This window comes from Halichoerus grypus, chromosome 1, assembly GCF_964656455.1.
Source record: "Halichoerus grypus chromosome 1, mHalGry1.hap1.1, whole genome shotgun sequence".
Lineage (NCBI taxonomy): Eukaryota > Metazoa > Chordata > Mammalia > Carnivora > Phocidae > Halichoerus > Halichoerus grypus.
In genome coordinates, this window is record NC_135712.1 from 197,021,326 (window position 1) to 197,034,629 (window position 13,304).

At 44.0% G+C, this 13,304-nt stretch overlaps 1 protein-coding gene across 5 annotated transcripts in view; it reads right to left on the reverse strand.

Moving 5' to 3' along the window:
* The window catches only part of DOCK3 (dedicator of cytokinesis 3), a 589,066-nt gene that overhangs the window by 61,844 nt on the left and 513,918 nt on the right, over nt 1-13,304 (reverse strand). For 4 of the 5 annotated variants that reach the window (XM_078077697.1, XM_078077693.1, XM_078077687.1 and 1 more), the window contains exons 23-27: nt 10,862-11,032; nt 7,746-7,938; nt 4,951-5,078; nt 2,426-2,572; nt 377-475 (exon numbers count right to left, since the gene is read on the reverse strand). In XM_078077697.1, coding sequence (XP_077933823.1) covers nt 377-475; nt 2,426-2,572; nt 4,951-5,078; nt 7,746-7,938; nt 10,862-11,032 — 738 coding nt within the window. The remainder of the gene's footprint in view (nt 1-376; nt 476-2,425; nt 2,573-4,950; nt 5,079-7,745; nt 7,939-10,861; nt 11,033-13,304) is intronic. The other variant, XM_078077688.1, reaches the window with a different exon arrangement.

Below are 13,304 nucleotides of genomic sequence, written 5' to 3' on the forward strand. Positions count from 1 at the left end.
AAACAGTGAAGTCTGGTTTGCAGGGGCAAAATATAAGGTGATTATTGAGTTCATAAGAAAGGGAAGAGCTCTGGTTTGTGGACAACTACTATGGCCTAGAGCAGCCTCCCACAGAGGCATGTGGTCATAAGGCTGCTATCAGTCAGGGAAAACTGGCCCATGTTACTGGGGTCTGTCTGTATAAGAACACTGCTGGCTTTCAGCTTCTGGGAGCCATACACTCACAGCTGTAAAGTGAGGCTGGTGAATCCTTCGCCCTAGGCAGCACTGGTCACTGGTACTCGCCCCCTGGCAGGGGGAAAGCCCTTGGGCAGTCTTAGCTTCCTGCTTCCTGTCCTGGGTGAAAAGTCAGTTTTGAGGTAGGTTTGTTGCCCACCTTGAGTTCATCTTTGCTCTGGAAGTTGTCCAGGAGGTGCTGGTAGTGGGTGTCACACATCTGGCGGAGCAGCGAGAGAAGGCAGGACACGTACTCACCCTGGGGACCAACCAAAAAACACAAAACCAAAACCAAAAAACAACCACTCAGCACAGCTAATCACATGGGCTGTGTTTCCCCAGTCCACAAGAGGGCAAGGAGAGAAGGAAGGGTCTGAGATGGCCTCAATGATCATGAAAGGGAAGGTGAGAACTCTGGCCCTGAGAATGAGTTTTCTTTTCTGCTACGGGGGACCTGAAGGGCTTGGGAGTTTTAATGAGACCTCGGCAGCACGGGGTTAATGGAAAAACCTTAACCTGTAACAAAGAAGTACTGCAAAGTGAGACAGATAGTCTAGTTTTTTTTTCCTAGGAAATTTCTGGCTACACAGTCCTCCGTCACTATATGTTGCCAGGCCACCATGTTGAAGTCTACAGGGGTTCCTCAGAACAGGGTGCTCGGCCTTTTCTGGGCAGAATTGGGACTCTTCTCATCGTGCTGGGTTGGAGCAGCCCTTCTACGAGGATCTCTGGGACCTCCCAGAGCTTACATGTGGCTACTGGACCAGGAGAATGGAACATAGTAGGTTCAACATAACTTTTTGGAAAGCAGAGGAGTCAAAACTGATCTTTATGAGAAGACAAGTTATGGGCTTTAAGATAAGTAAAAATTTAAGGATAAAAAATGAATCGTTAAAATTTCTTCAAGTTCCAACTGTGGTAAACATGGAAGAAAACCTTGTTTTACGGACTCCAAGACTTTCATCATCTTCGGTCAATTTTTGGCATGGGCAGCTGACCAAATGTTTTTAAACTCATGGAAATTTGACAGTAGTTTTTTTGTCTCTCAGAGCATTGCTAGACACATGAAATTATTATGCATATGTGTATGCAGAACACATACATGTATATGAACCTCAGTTTTATCTGGAAAATGGGCATAATAAGCCATAATTCATAGATTCATTATGAGGATCAGAGGAATGAATGTACATGAAGCTTGTCCGCGGAAAAGTCCAGTACATTAAGACACGCTCTGTAAATTATGCAGTTACTACCATCTTCATTACATCTCTGTGATGTAGCATAAATGGGTCAGGGTTTGTAACGTGCACAGAGCAGGGTCTGGCGCACAGCAGGCACTGGGCAGTTGTGGGACAGAAGGTCGGGTCACCAGGACATAGCAGGGTACGCATATTTTTATGCACAGTGAGAGTGCCCCCAACAGGCGCTCCCAAGGGAACAGACGTTCTTTCTAAGCCCAGTGCTTCAGAACACATGCCTCTTCTCTGCTCTCCCTGCTCTCCCTAGCCTGCTGGAGCTTGGCTTGCTCCCACAGAGGATTTACTTCAAAGAAATCACTGCAGCCTCCTACCTGCCAACTGGAAGATCCCATGCAATCTGTTTATTGAGCTCTAACATCGGCCTTAAGAAGTCCACTCTGGGTATAGGAGTGGGGGCTGTCTCTCTGCCCCTCCTGAGAGGCTTCTCCAGGCTGTTTCTCTTCTAATTGTCCAGTAATGCCAGGGCAATTCTACCTCATCACAGTTTTCCTGATGCTAGACATTTGGATACAAACATTGTGGACAAAACCAACTAATTTGTAGATACAACCAAATTCTAAGAAAATTATTCTGCTGTGCAGCACATCATTTAGGAGAGCCTGCTCCTCGAAGGAAAAGTCCATTTTTCACCTTCAGTCCCTCACTATGTCTCTGCTTCATTCTACATAATAGAAAACGAGTCGGCATAAAGGCAGTGGCCAACAGAGACAGTGTGCAGGAGAACAGGAGCACTCCCTGCATCTGCCCTCTAGTGAGACTTCTGGGACTAGGAACCTCGAGCTTTGAGAGTGGAGATGGGAACCAGGTGTGAGAGGGGACGAGGGCAGCATGCTGACAACCATGCAGGAAGGGGGGTGATGAAGGTGGTGCGATGAGGAGGTGGGGGTTGGTGTGGAGGAGCCCCAGGTTAGAAGAGAAAGCAAGAAAACCTGATGTTAGTTACTAACAGTGATCTCGGCTGTGCACTGCGGGCACCGCTGCCCTCTTACCGCCTCCTGAGCGTGCGATTTGCTCATGATGGTGAGCAGAGTCTGCAAGAGCACGTCCAGGAGGCTCTCCACCATCATTTCTACCTCCTCCATGACATCTGCCTCCTGGAGCGAGCAGCAAGAGAGCACACCGTTAGCAGCAGGCCGGGCTGTCATGCGGCTGGCAGCACTATAAGTCAGCGACGTCAGGAGTGGTCTTCTGCCTGGATTCTTAACACTGAGCCCCGGCCTCACTAGCTCGCCGTGCCAAGGAACCTGAGACAACGGCTCTGAGAGAACGTGAGGCAAACCTGCCTCTGTTGCCCTGGGATGGTGGCCGGGGCCTTCGCCTAACCCAGCACCACCTGACGCCCACGGTTCTGAACCTCAGGTAGATACGTTCATTACAATGTACAGGGCAGAAGTGAGGGTCCTGAGTTACATGTTTTCTTTGACTTCCCTAGAAAAGTCAGGAGAAAGCACAACACTGCTGACTAACCCTTTGAGAAAATGGTAAAGTAGTCACGCTGCAGGGTGCGGAGGTAGCACCTTCCTACTGCTAACGCAGCTGCTGAAGCACAAAGAAGGATCTCAGCCTTCAAGAGGACTGTTTTCTTCTCAGGGCTTTCTCCTTAGGTGAGGTCAAGCTTTGCTGGCCCCAACTGCTGCTCAGTATGGCTGCATCTCACTTCTAGCTCCTCAGCATTCTTGCTCGTGTTCCCTGGTCCACCTGAAGGACTCTGGTCTCAATGTGTCTTTCTTGGGCAGCCTCACAAAAACAACAAAGCCCACCTCCCCACTAAGCTCTGCTTCTCGGCCACCACACTCCGAATCTAGGAAGAGTCTGTGCTATCCTTTTACAGACCTCTCACAGTGAATCTCAAATCTTGTAGCCTGATTTTATTTATCTTACAGAGATTCCCATTGCCCCCTTCTCTAGCCTCTTTATATTACTACTGGCATAAATGTCCATCTGTCCATCCATCCACCAATCCATTATTCATTAAGCATTTACCATGTGCCAGTCACTGTTTGTGAACCTGAGTATACGGAGGTGAACAAGAAAGATAGTATTTCTACTCTCATGGAGCTTAAATTCCACCCCCAACCCATCCATTCAATGTAATTATACTGTGCCCCATTCCACATGAAAAATATGAGCAGCTCCTGGGGCCAAAGTCCTCTTTCTCAACTGCTGAAACGATTGTAACACTCTAACCTATGACATCTCTCTGACTAGTTGTAAGCAACTAATTGCACCCAACTCTCTAGCTCTACAAAAACAACTAGACCTTCAGGTTTTTACCTGTTTCCATTCCTCTTCCATTCCTCTCCTTCCCTTTATTTCCCCTTCAATTTCTCTCCTTCCTTTAGCAATAAGCCTCTCACCTCCTCAAGTCTGACCTTGGATTGCTGATAGACCTCTCTGAGGCCTGGTGGGAAGCAGAGCTGCCAAGCTTTGCCTGGAGCCAAGAGCAAACAATAGGGCCACTACAACCTCCATAGGCACTCTGCCAACTGAGGCCCCTGTCACCAGATGGTACTTTAAGTCTGGACACCAGAGCACCCTATTGGGTCCCTACATCCTGCTCAAATCAATCACACTCTTTTTTCTCAGGACCTCTCCTGCTCTACATGGATAGCCTAACCTTGTACATTCTTATCACCTGGCTACTGGCCTTCATTTTAAATGTGGTTGAAATTTTATTCTCCAGAAACTTGATCTCAATTTAGTAAGATGTTGGATTAAAAAACTCATTCTTGTTCTTTCTTTATACTTTCCTATAGTTTACACATTTTCTCTAATGTGCATTTCTTCTATTATAATAAATATATCAAATTAATATCATTAAAATAAATTCCTACCCTTATTCATGCCTGTTACATGTCTTTCCTTCCCCCCGCCGACCCCTGACAGATCTCTTTTTAGAAGAAAAAGTAAGGAGGAAAGAAAATAGGCAAAAGCATTATTAGTTGAAACCTCGTCTTTAAAGTACAATTCTCCCATCCCATGAGGCTCAGAGCTCTTGTGGGCAACAATTATCTCTCGTACATCCTGACCTCATCTGGCATGGTATAGGAATGCCATATGGGTGGAATCAAGCCACCAGGAAGCTGACAGAAAAGTCTGAATGAGCAAGCTGCCTCTCAGCCTGGGCCTGCCTCCCTGTGCTTGTGCCCGAGTATCCTCAGAACACTCCCAGGAACACAGGCTTAATACCTTTTGATAGAAATAGAACATGGCACAGGATTGGGCTTTCTGGTGTTAAAGATAACTACATTTCTGGATGGATTTATGGGAGCACAACTTTTTCAAATAGCAGAACTGTGTTGTGTAGAGAAGCCTGCTGGGCATACACAGGCCTCCATTCACTTTCTCTGTCACTGATGAAAGCTTCTCTGACTGAGAAATGTACAAAGTGATCTCTGTTGGTCTGCCTCTGGCTAAAGTAATACAAGATGGGCAGAGCTGAGGCGGGAAGAAGTGGACATGGGGCCACTACCAGAGAGCTGGTCTTGACGATGGAGAAGATGCTGCCAAGAATCCCTGAGCAGATTAGCAGCTCTTTCTGCTGCCTCAGGTGAAGGTGAATGTGATGGAGAACCACAGGAAGCAGGATGCGGCGGGATTCTGAGAGAGAAAACACAAAGGTGAAGAAGCCCTTCAGAGGAGAACTAGCTACCTCTGGAAGCCAGTGGCACTGTGGGACTTAACTGGTCTCAAAGCAAGTGGGGTCGAACCTGGTGCCAAGCTGGAGGTCATTCCTTCCCTTATGAAGGCCTAAAAGCCCACTTCCTCGACATTATAAGACATCCCACAGCATTATCCTTCCATCTCTCTTTCCGTCTTTCTCATTTTAAGCCTGGTATCTATGGCATTTTGTGCAGGATGAACATTAGGGGATTACTTCCAAACGAAATCTCTTTAATGACTAGATTCCAAATTAAAAGCATAGCTTACAGTGAAAATTCCATTTAAATAACACACCTAGTTCTATGAACTATACTGATTGAACCTGTAGACTTGATATGGATTATAAATGGTCACTCTTTATGATGCTCTGGCTAGGTGGCCTGGCATGAGCATTTACTTGGTGGCAGCCATTAGGCCTACCTCCTTTTCCCCTCAGGCTTAGGGACAGGCTTGGCATGTCCACAGCAATGAAGGGAACAGTAGCAGGACTTTGTCTTGTCACAAGCCTTTGATAATTAGCGAATCCTTATTGCCAATACTAACTTTTCTCCTCAATGTTACCTGAACAACATTTTCATCAGGAGATGACTATATTTAGAACTCAGTCAGGAAGGCTGAATCCTAGTTCAAATTCCTTTATTAACTCACCCTAAGGGACCTTAGGCAGGTTAGTTCCACTTATGGGCTTGCTTTTTCCCATCTGTACAATGAGGTGCTAATGGCCTTTTCTGCATTTCCTTCACAGGTGTGATGAGAAGACAAAGTGAAAAACAAGTGTGAACATGTTTCTGGTGCTCTGTGTCCTGTGTAGTCAGTGACTATGTGACTCTGTAGGTACCCTCTAACCTGGCCAGCACGATGTAGTCAGAATGCCAGGAATACAAACAAACCAGGGCATTTTGGATTTATTTGACCATAATTAAGTATTCCAGATGAAATTCAGAAAGAAAATCTTTCTTTTTTTTTTTTTTTCTCAGCCAAAGACAAATTACATGACTTACAAGAGATTTGGGGGCTGTCTTGTCAAATACTTAGAATATATTCAAATAAAATGGAATGACCGCTGTTCTATATTTAAAAGGATGCTCGGACAAAAGAGAAGTTCATAATACATTCTGCAGACCAAAATACCAACAGAGCAGGATTTATAACAACCAATAACTACCCGCAGAGAAAACAGTAGTTTGTTACTGGAACCTGCTGAAGAAGAGACGGGACTGATGTGCTCTGAGAATGTAAGTGTTGCTTAAAAGAACCACTGGTAAAAATCTCGCTTCAAGGGAGCTGCTGCAACTCAAGCATTCAATGAAACGGAGATGCAAATGAAAATCTGGTGGGGGCTTGTCATCTCAATATCCAACTACATAGTTCCACTGCCACATAAAGTTTAAGAACAGTTTTTCGTTAAGTGTTTATGGGAAGCACAAGTACATACATATATATTAGAAATATATAAGAGGTCAGTGAGGGCAGTCTGCTGTCCCCCTTCCCATATATTTGAAAGCATCTTCTTTAAGTAGTGCACAAAGCCTGAACGTATGCTGTAGCCTCAGGGCCAACGCGTCCAAACCAGTGATAAAAATCTCCAGCCCAGGAACTGGTGAAGGGAGAAGTGTTTACTATAAAGAGTTACTGGTATAAAGTTACTGGTATAAAGAAAAGCTGACTTTCTTGGTGGCAGCTTTGCCACGAATAATAACCTACACTGGCAGAGTTAAGTCAAAGGGAACATCTATTTAGTATTGCAACTGTGTGTAGCACTTGGTTGAGAAATTATTGTTCTTACACTTTAAAAGTCAAACAAAAATTTTTATTACCAAAAATTCTAATTATAAAAATTCTAATAATAATTGTTTTGTTAGCATTTCAGATTTATTTCTGTGACCTAGAAGTTTATTCTATGATCATGATATTGCATTTAAAGGGCTAAGGCTCATATTGATCTTAACATTTGGACATTGAGTATTTGGTACCACTGCCAGGCTGATCATGCTGAATGTGATTTCAGGTATGAATACAGAGGTTCTTTCAGAAAGTAGTCTGGGCTGTTTATTATTTGTTAGGCTGTCTTGACCTCTTGGGGAGTGGAGGGCTCACTGTCTATCTCTTTATCTGATCCTTAGAGGCTCTTTCAAAGACAAGCAAGGAATATATATCTGACTGGTGAGACAAGGAACAAAGTAAACACAGTGGGTCCTCAGGGCCCCCTTCAGGGTCTCTCTTATTTCCTTGACTTACCCTCATCCCCTTGAGCTACACCTTTCTCTCTTGTCCCCCACCCCCCCTTCCCTCTGTTTTCTCCTCCTACAGGTAGTGTGGCAGGCCCTACGCTTGGCAGCTGGTTAGACTTGTGGGCCTGGAAGTTGCTCTGCAGGCCACCCCATGGGCATGGCCCAGACTGTGGGTCCCTAGGGATAAATCATGAGTGAGGCAGTAGGCCTCCATCTTGGCTGCATTATCTAACATAGTTTCCCAAACAGTCTGCATTTTTGGGGCCACAGGGTTCTTGCATGATGGCTGATGAAACGGATCCTTTGATTACCACTTGGTAACACCCTGGAAAGGAGGAAAGGTGAGTCTGACTCTCATTCCAACTTGATTTACCTGAGAAAGAAAACAGACGGCTATCCACAGTCCTGGCGATAGACTGTAGCTTCACCACATCCATTGACTGCCCGATGTGCACAGTGCTGGGCATGCTCCCCAGAGTCCCTCTCACAAACTCTGCCACCTCCTGCACGGTGAACATTTGCAGCAGCTCGTCAAAGATGGTTGGGAAGGAATTAAGGAGTGCAGCCTGCAGAAGCAAGTGAGGCTGTGGTTAGCACAGAGTTAGGTGTCTATCTCACATGCTCAGATAATCATTCGGGGAGGTGAGAGGCTGAAAAGTCACAGCAGCATCCCTGCCTCATGGGGGCTCCTCCCGGGCCTTTGACTCCACACATCCCAGCTGCACTCTTAGGGCATGGAACAGAAGAGCAAAAAGGAAACTAAAACAAGAATTTTGCTGCGGCCCAGGCCACTTGAAGCTTTCATAACTTGCCAATACATTTGCTGGCAAGAGAAAGGAATATAAAAAGAAATCTGCTCAATATGGCTTAATAGCCATAGCTGTTTTGCTCACAAAATGGATTTAAATTTTTTGTCGGTCTCTATGATCAAACCCTCGACTTTCTAATTTTGGTCTCAAATTCAAGCCAGGAACTGCTCAAAGAAAATATAGCGGAGAGAGCTGTGCACCACCAAGCAGCATGAGCTGAACTTCACTCACAGCCCTGTAGACAGCAATCCAGCTCTGAGAACTGGACCATTTTCCCAGGATAGAGACATTTATTTGAAACATGAAATCTGAAGACTTTGTAAATCGTGTCCTTCATCTGTGATACTTCGCAGTGCCAAGTATAAATCCATAAGGATGGAGAATGTGTGGATTTAGTCAGTTAGGAACTCTCGAGGACTGGTGATTATGTTGGCATAGAGTTCAGCAACTTAGATGGCCTGGGCACGGGTGGGAGTGTGTGTGTTTGGAGACTTTTCTTCATGGGTCTTGGCTCTGGTAGACCCATGAAGTGGCCTCTTCAGGACAATCTGATAATAGTTCCAGAGCTTTTCAGAGGCAAAGTAGTATAGGAGAAAGAGAACGGGTTTTGGAATTAGACAGATAGGAGTTCAAATCTCAGCTTTACTACTTCTCTGTCACATAACCTTCAGTGAATTACTGCCTAATCCTCCGTTTTCTCATCTATAAAATGAGGAAGATGTTATCACTTGTCTCCTGGTATTGGCATGAAAAATATTAGGTGCATGAAGTTAGTTTCCAGCACATCATTAACCTTTGAGAAATACCGGTCCTCCTTCTCTCTTGTCTACATGGTAGCAACATGAAGGAGGCTTTCCCACTTCTCAGCCCTCTTACACAATTAACCCAGAATTCACACAGGGGAATGGAGTGTCACTGTGAGACAAGAAGGTGAGGGTGCACTCCTCCCACGTGGCACGTAGTGAAGGCGGGGGGCTGTTTTCTGTGACCGCTTCATCAGGCAGGCAGTAGACACTGGCCTAGAGTGAGTGAAAATTTATGCCATGGGGAAACAGGTCTGTTATCATACTGCAGTCTGTGTTCAGGCTAGGCCCAAGGACAGAACTTAAATGAATTCTATCTACAGATTTTTAACTCCCTGGGATATCAAAGAGTTTTTGTTTGTTTTGTTTTTTTTTTTTTTTGCAGAAATTAGAACAAGCACAAAAACATATTATCAAAAGCAGTTAGATATAAAAGACAAGGGGGAAAATCAGGCCTTTCATAATCCACAACAAATAGTAAATATTCTCTTAAATGGTGAGATTTCCTATACTTATGCACCAGGACAGAAGGACACTTGCATCCGAACATCTCTTAGTGGTCAGAAGCAAAGACATGAAATCTGACTGAACCACAGACTTGCTGAGAGTTCTGAAACTCATCAAACATGAGCCTGGCACCAAAGAAGCAGATCTGCTTCTGACTTGGGTCTAAGCTGAGACTAGATTTGAACTCTCCTGATGTGCTAGGAATATGCCATGGAGTACAAGGCATTGCTAAGTTCTCAGAAAGCATATCTGCCTTGCTCTGCTAGCTACCTCTGAGCGCCCCATATCTCTGTATGCTGAGGGCAAGAGTAGGTATCCTGGGCCCTTCTTGGCAGGAACAGAGGGGCAGGAGGAGAGATGTGAGGAGGAAGATGAGTTACGTGGGATACTTTGGAAGAGAGACCATGGAATGACCCTTTCTTACAGAGACACCTAAAAACCTTGAGGAAGTCCCACTCTTTTATAGAGTCTAGCTCGCAGTTGTTCACCTGTTCTCTGGTCCAAGGGGCTTAAAGGCAATTGGCATCAGGGGCAGCATAGGGTCACGTGGAAAACAAAAGAGCAGACTATTCTAATCTTAAAGGAGATATTTAAACATACATATGCACTCATGACAGTCCTGGCAGCAACTGAATGAATGGATGGGAAAGTGATCTTTGCTGATAGGTTTTGAGTAATAATTGGTTTAAAAAAAATCAAAGAAATGCATCTATTAGATAAAATTCTGACATTTATGTATAAGAGAAAATAACCCCCTTGTGACTATGGTTAACAAACAATATTCTTGATCCTTTCTAGGGTGAGGTTCCCTGGAAAAGGTAACAGATTTGCTGACTGGAATTTTTAATATAAGGAAACAAATTTTCTTCCCACACTATATTTCTAATAGAATCTAATCTTAATTCTTAACCGAAGTTTTCTAGTTATTTCTGCCTATTTTACTCTTAACTTCTGGAATGGATAAGTACTAATCTAAAATTTATTAAGTTTTTAAAAAAATTAACACAGTGACTAGGAAACAAAATTCTCTCTACATTCTGAATATCCCCTTTAAATAAGATGTTCATAAATGACAAATAATATGGTAACTAAATAAACTTGGCCTAAAGAGGGCTTCTGAGAATAAAGTTGTGCTTCTTCTCCACCATAAAGCCACTGGGCTGTTTTATATTTGGAAGCTGGGTCATAGCTGGCTTTGAAGTAAAAGTAGCATTTTGTTCTATTAGGTATTTCCTTGCAAATCAACCCTCACCCAACACACAGGAGTCTGGCAGGGCTTCTTCAACTCTAGAAGCCAGAGGACAAAGAAAGAAACCACCTGCTAAGGCAGACAAGAATCCAGCAGCAAAATTTCCCTGTAGCTCACAGACCTGAGTGAAAAGGAGAGTTTCTGAGTTTCTGCTGTCCAGACTGAGCACAAACCGGATGGACTGGAATAGTTCTTGGATGCTGGACCGGAACTCTTCCTCTTCCATCCCGCAGGTGGCTCGGGAATACAGGATCCTCGACTGCACAATAAACTTGAAAAGGTACTCCAAGGCCTGGAGGTGCGGGAGCAAAAGGGATAGAGAGGTGTTAAAGATGGCCAACAGCTAACACAGCAGGGAATAAAGGGCAAAGAAACCGTAAATTCTACACCAAAATCGGGCGATGGACAATTTCCACTGCGGAGACAAGCATTTTTTTTTAAGTTTTTCTCAAAAGTCCAAATGGTCACTGAGCCGCAGCTGTCTTCTTCCTGAGAGAATCACCAAATTATTTCACAACTGTTTTTGTGGTTCTGGAAATGAGGAACCACGGACTGTTATGGGAGCAGTTGAATTCAAGAACATACAGGATCAAAAGAAAATTAAGTTTCTTTGCATTTTTTTTTTTCAGGTCTGTAAATAAGAGGCTTTAAAAGCAATGATGTAACTTCTGTTGAATTTGTTCCATGAAGGAAAAGTCCTTAAGGAATCTTCTGCACCTTTGAGATACAGCTGGGCCTGACATGGTGCCAGCCTTCTCACTGGGGATCAAGTCTGGAGAAAACTTGTCTCAGGTTGCACAGCCCGCCCCAGGTGGACCTGACACGTTCACTCTCCATCCCCTTCCAAACCAGGGCAGCTTGCATACATAATTTTTGACCAGTGCAGAAGATGAAGCTCCCATAACATGTTGTAGGAGAAGAATCTAATTCTGGGGAGTCCCTGCAGCTTGGCTCATGCTTCTGAGCAGAGTAATTATCTTTTAAAAGAACAGATTGAAAATCCAAGACTATGCTTTCCAATCAAAGAAATGCCACAGATTCCCCAGACACTGGAAAGGCAGAGACACTGGGGAGAAACTTATCCAAGGATGAAAGAAATGGAGTTCAGCTACTTGAAATATATAATAGGAAATAATTCTCAGGCTACCTTTCATGACCTATGCATGTATCAGAAGGTTTGGCAAAACAAAACAAGTTTTGGTTTGGTTTTGTGGCCCATATAGAATTCAGTTGGCATTGCAGAATGGCTAAGTCAGAAAAATGCGACTTCCAAAGCTTGTACCAGTAGAAAAAAATACGGTGTGTGACTTCATCAGCATGAATGCTACAGCCTCCATTCCGGTAGCCTGTTAATGCCTGGTCTGAAAAGAACCAGGAAAATCTGTGCTACATACTCTAATTTTAAAAAGGAAAATGTTTTCCTCATGACCACCTTTTTTTTTTTTTTTTTCCAGTTTGAAACAGCTAATACAGAGATATATTGAATGGCTTGAAACATCTACTTGTTTCATAGCGAAGGGCAGAACCAGAGAGCAAAACTGCTTGCAGTTCCTGGTCATGAGTGGTAGAGCCTATGAAATTTGTTCAAAATTCAATGATGCTTCCCACCCTGTGTGGAGACAATGGAACACATAACTGTGGGTGAAGCATCTGCTCCGTCCAGTTCTACTTAAGTTAATAAATCTGAAAGGAAAAGAGATCCTAAGAGTTATTACAACCTTTCCATCACGAAGAAGATCCACTGTGCCTGCTTTTTCCTCTTCATGGTTCCCTGGGGGACCTGATGTAGTGAAAATGTGCTATCTTTTTAGAACACCTTGCCAAATACCATCCTCGAACCTACCAAAGATACCTCCTACAGGTCATTCACAAGGGAACAAACAAAAGAACCAAGTAAGAAAACAAAGGACTCTTTATTTTCATCTTCCTTAGTGGTCAAACTTTCTTAGAAAGCCATGAGTTTGAAAGTGAAAGGAAGAGATGGGATGTGGGGGGCAAGATGTATTGAATCAAGAATAATAAAGAAGAGGTTTCCTGGTCCACACCACAATGAGAGTTGCCAGGCCAGGACCTTGTGTATCCCATGAATGATGGAAAGAGGATTGGATAGAGACTTACTGGTTTAGTCAAGAGGACTTATCAACTAAAACTGGATGAAGAAGGGGAAATGACCTGATAAAACCTTAGTACTGGATGCATTAGTATGAGATGCTATTCAAACAAGCTTGAAATGAGAATAAGTATGAAAGTATCTCAGAAAAGTGCTCCCCCAAAGGGAAGTCTTGCTTCTCTCCACCCAAACCTGATCTTCCCCCGAAGAACATCTCCCAAAGTAACCCTGACATCAAGATTTGGCCAGACTCCTTGGAACGAGCCTCAGTTCTTCCTTTCTGTCACCTCCCATCCAATTTAACATTTGAAATCCTCTGCTTTGGTCACTTCAGCCACTTTTTGGTTGCTTGAAAACTCAAGCTTCCCAGGCCTTTTTTTTTTTTAGAGAGGGCGGGGAGAGGCAGAGGGAGAGAGAGAATCTTAAGCAGGTTCCATGCCCAGTGCAGAGCCTG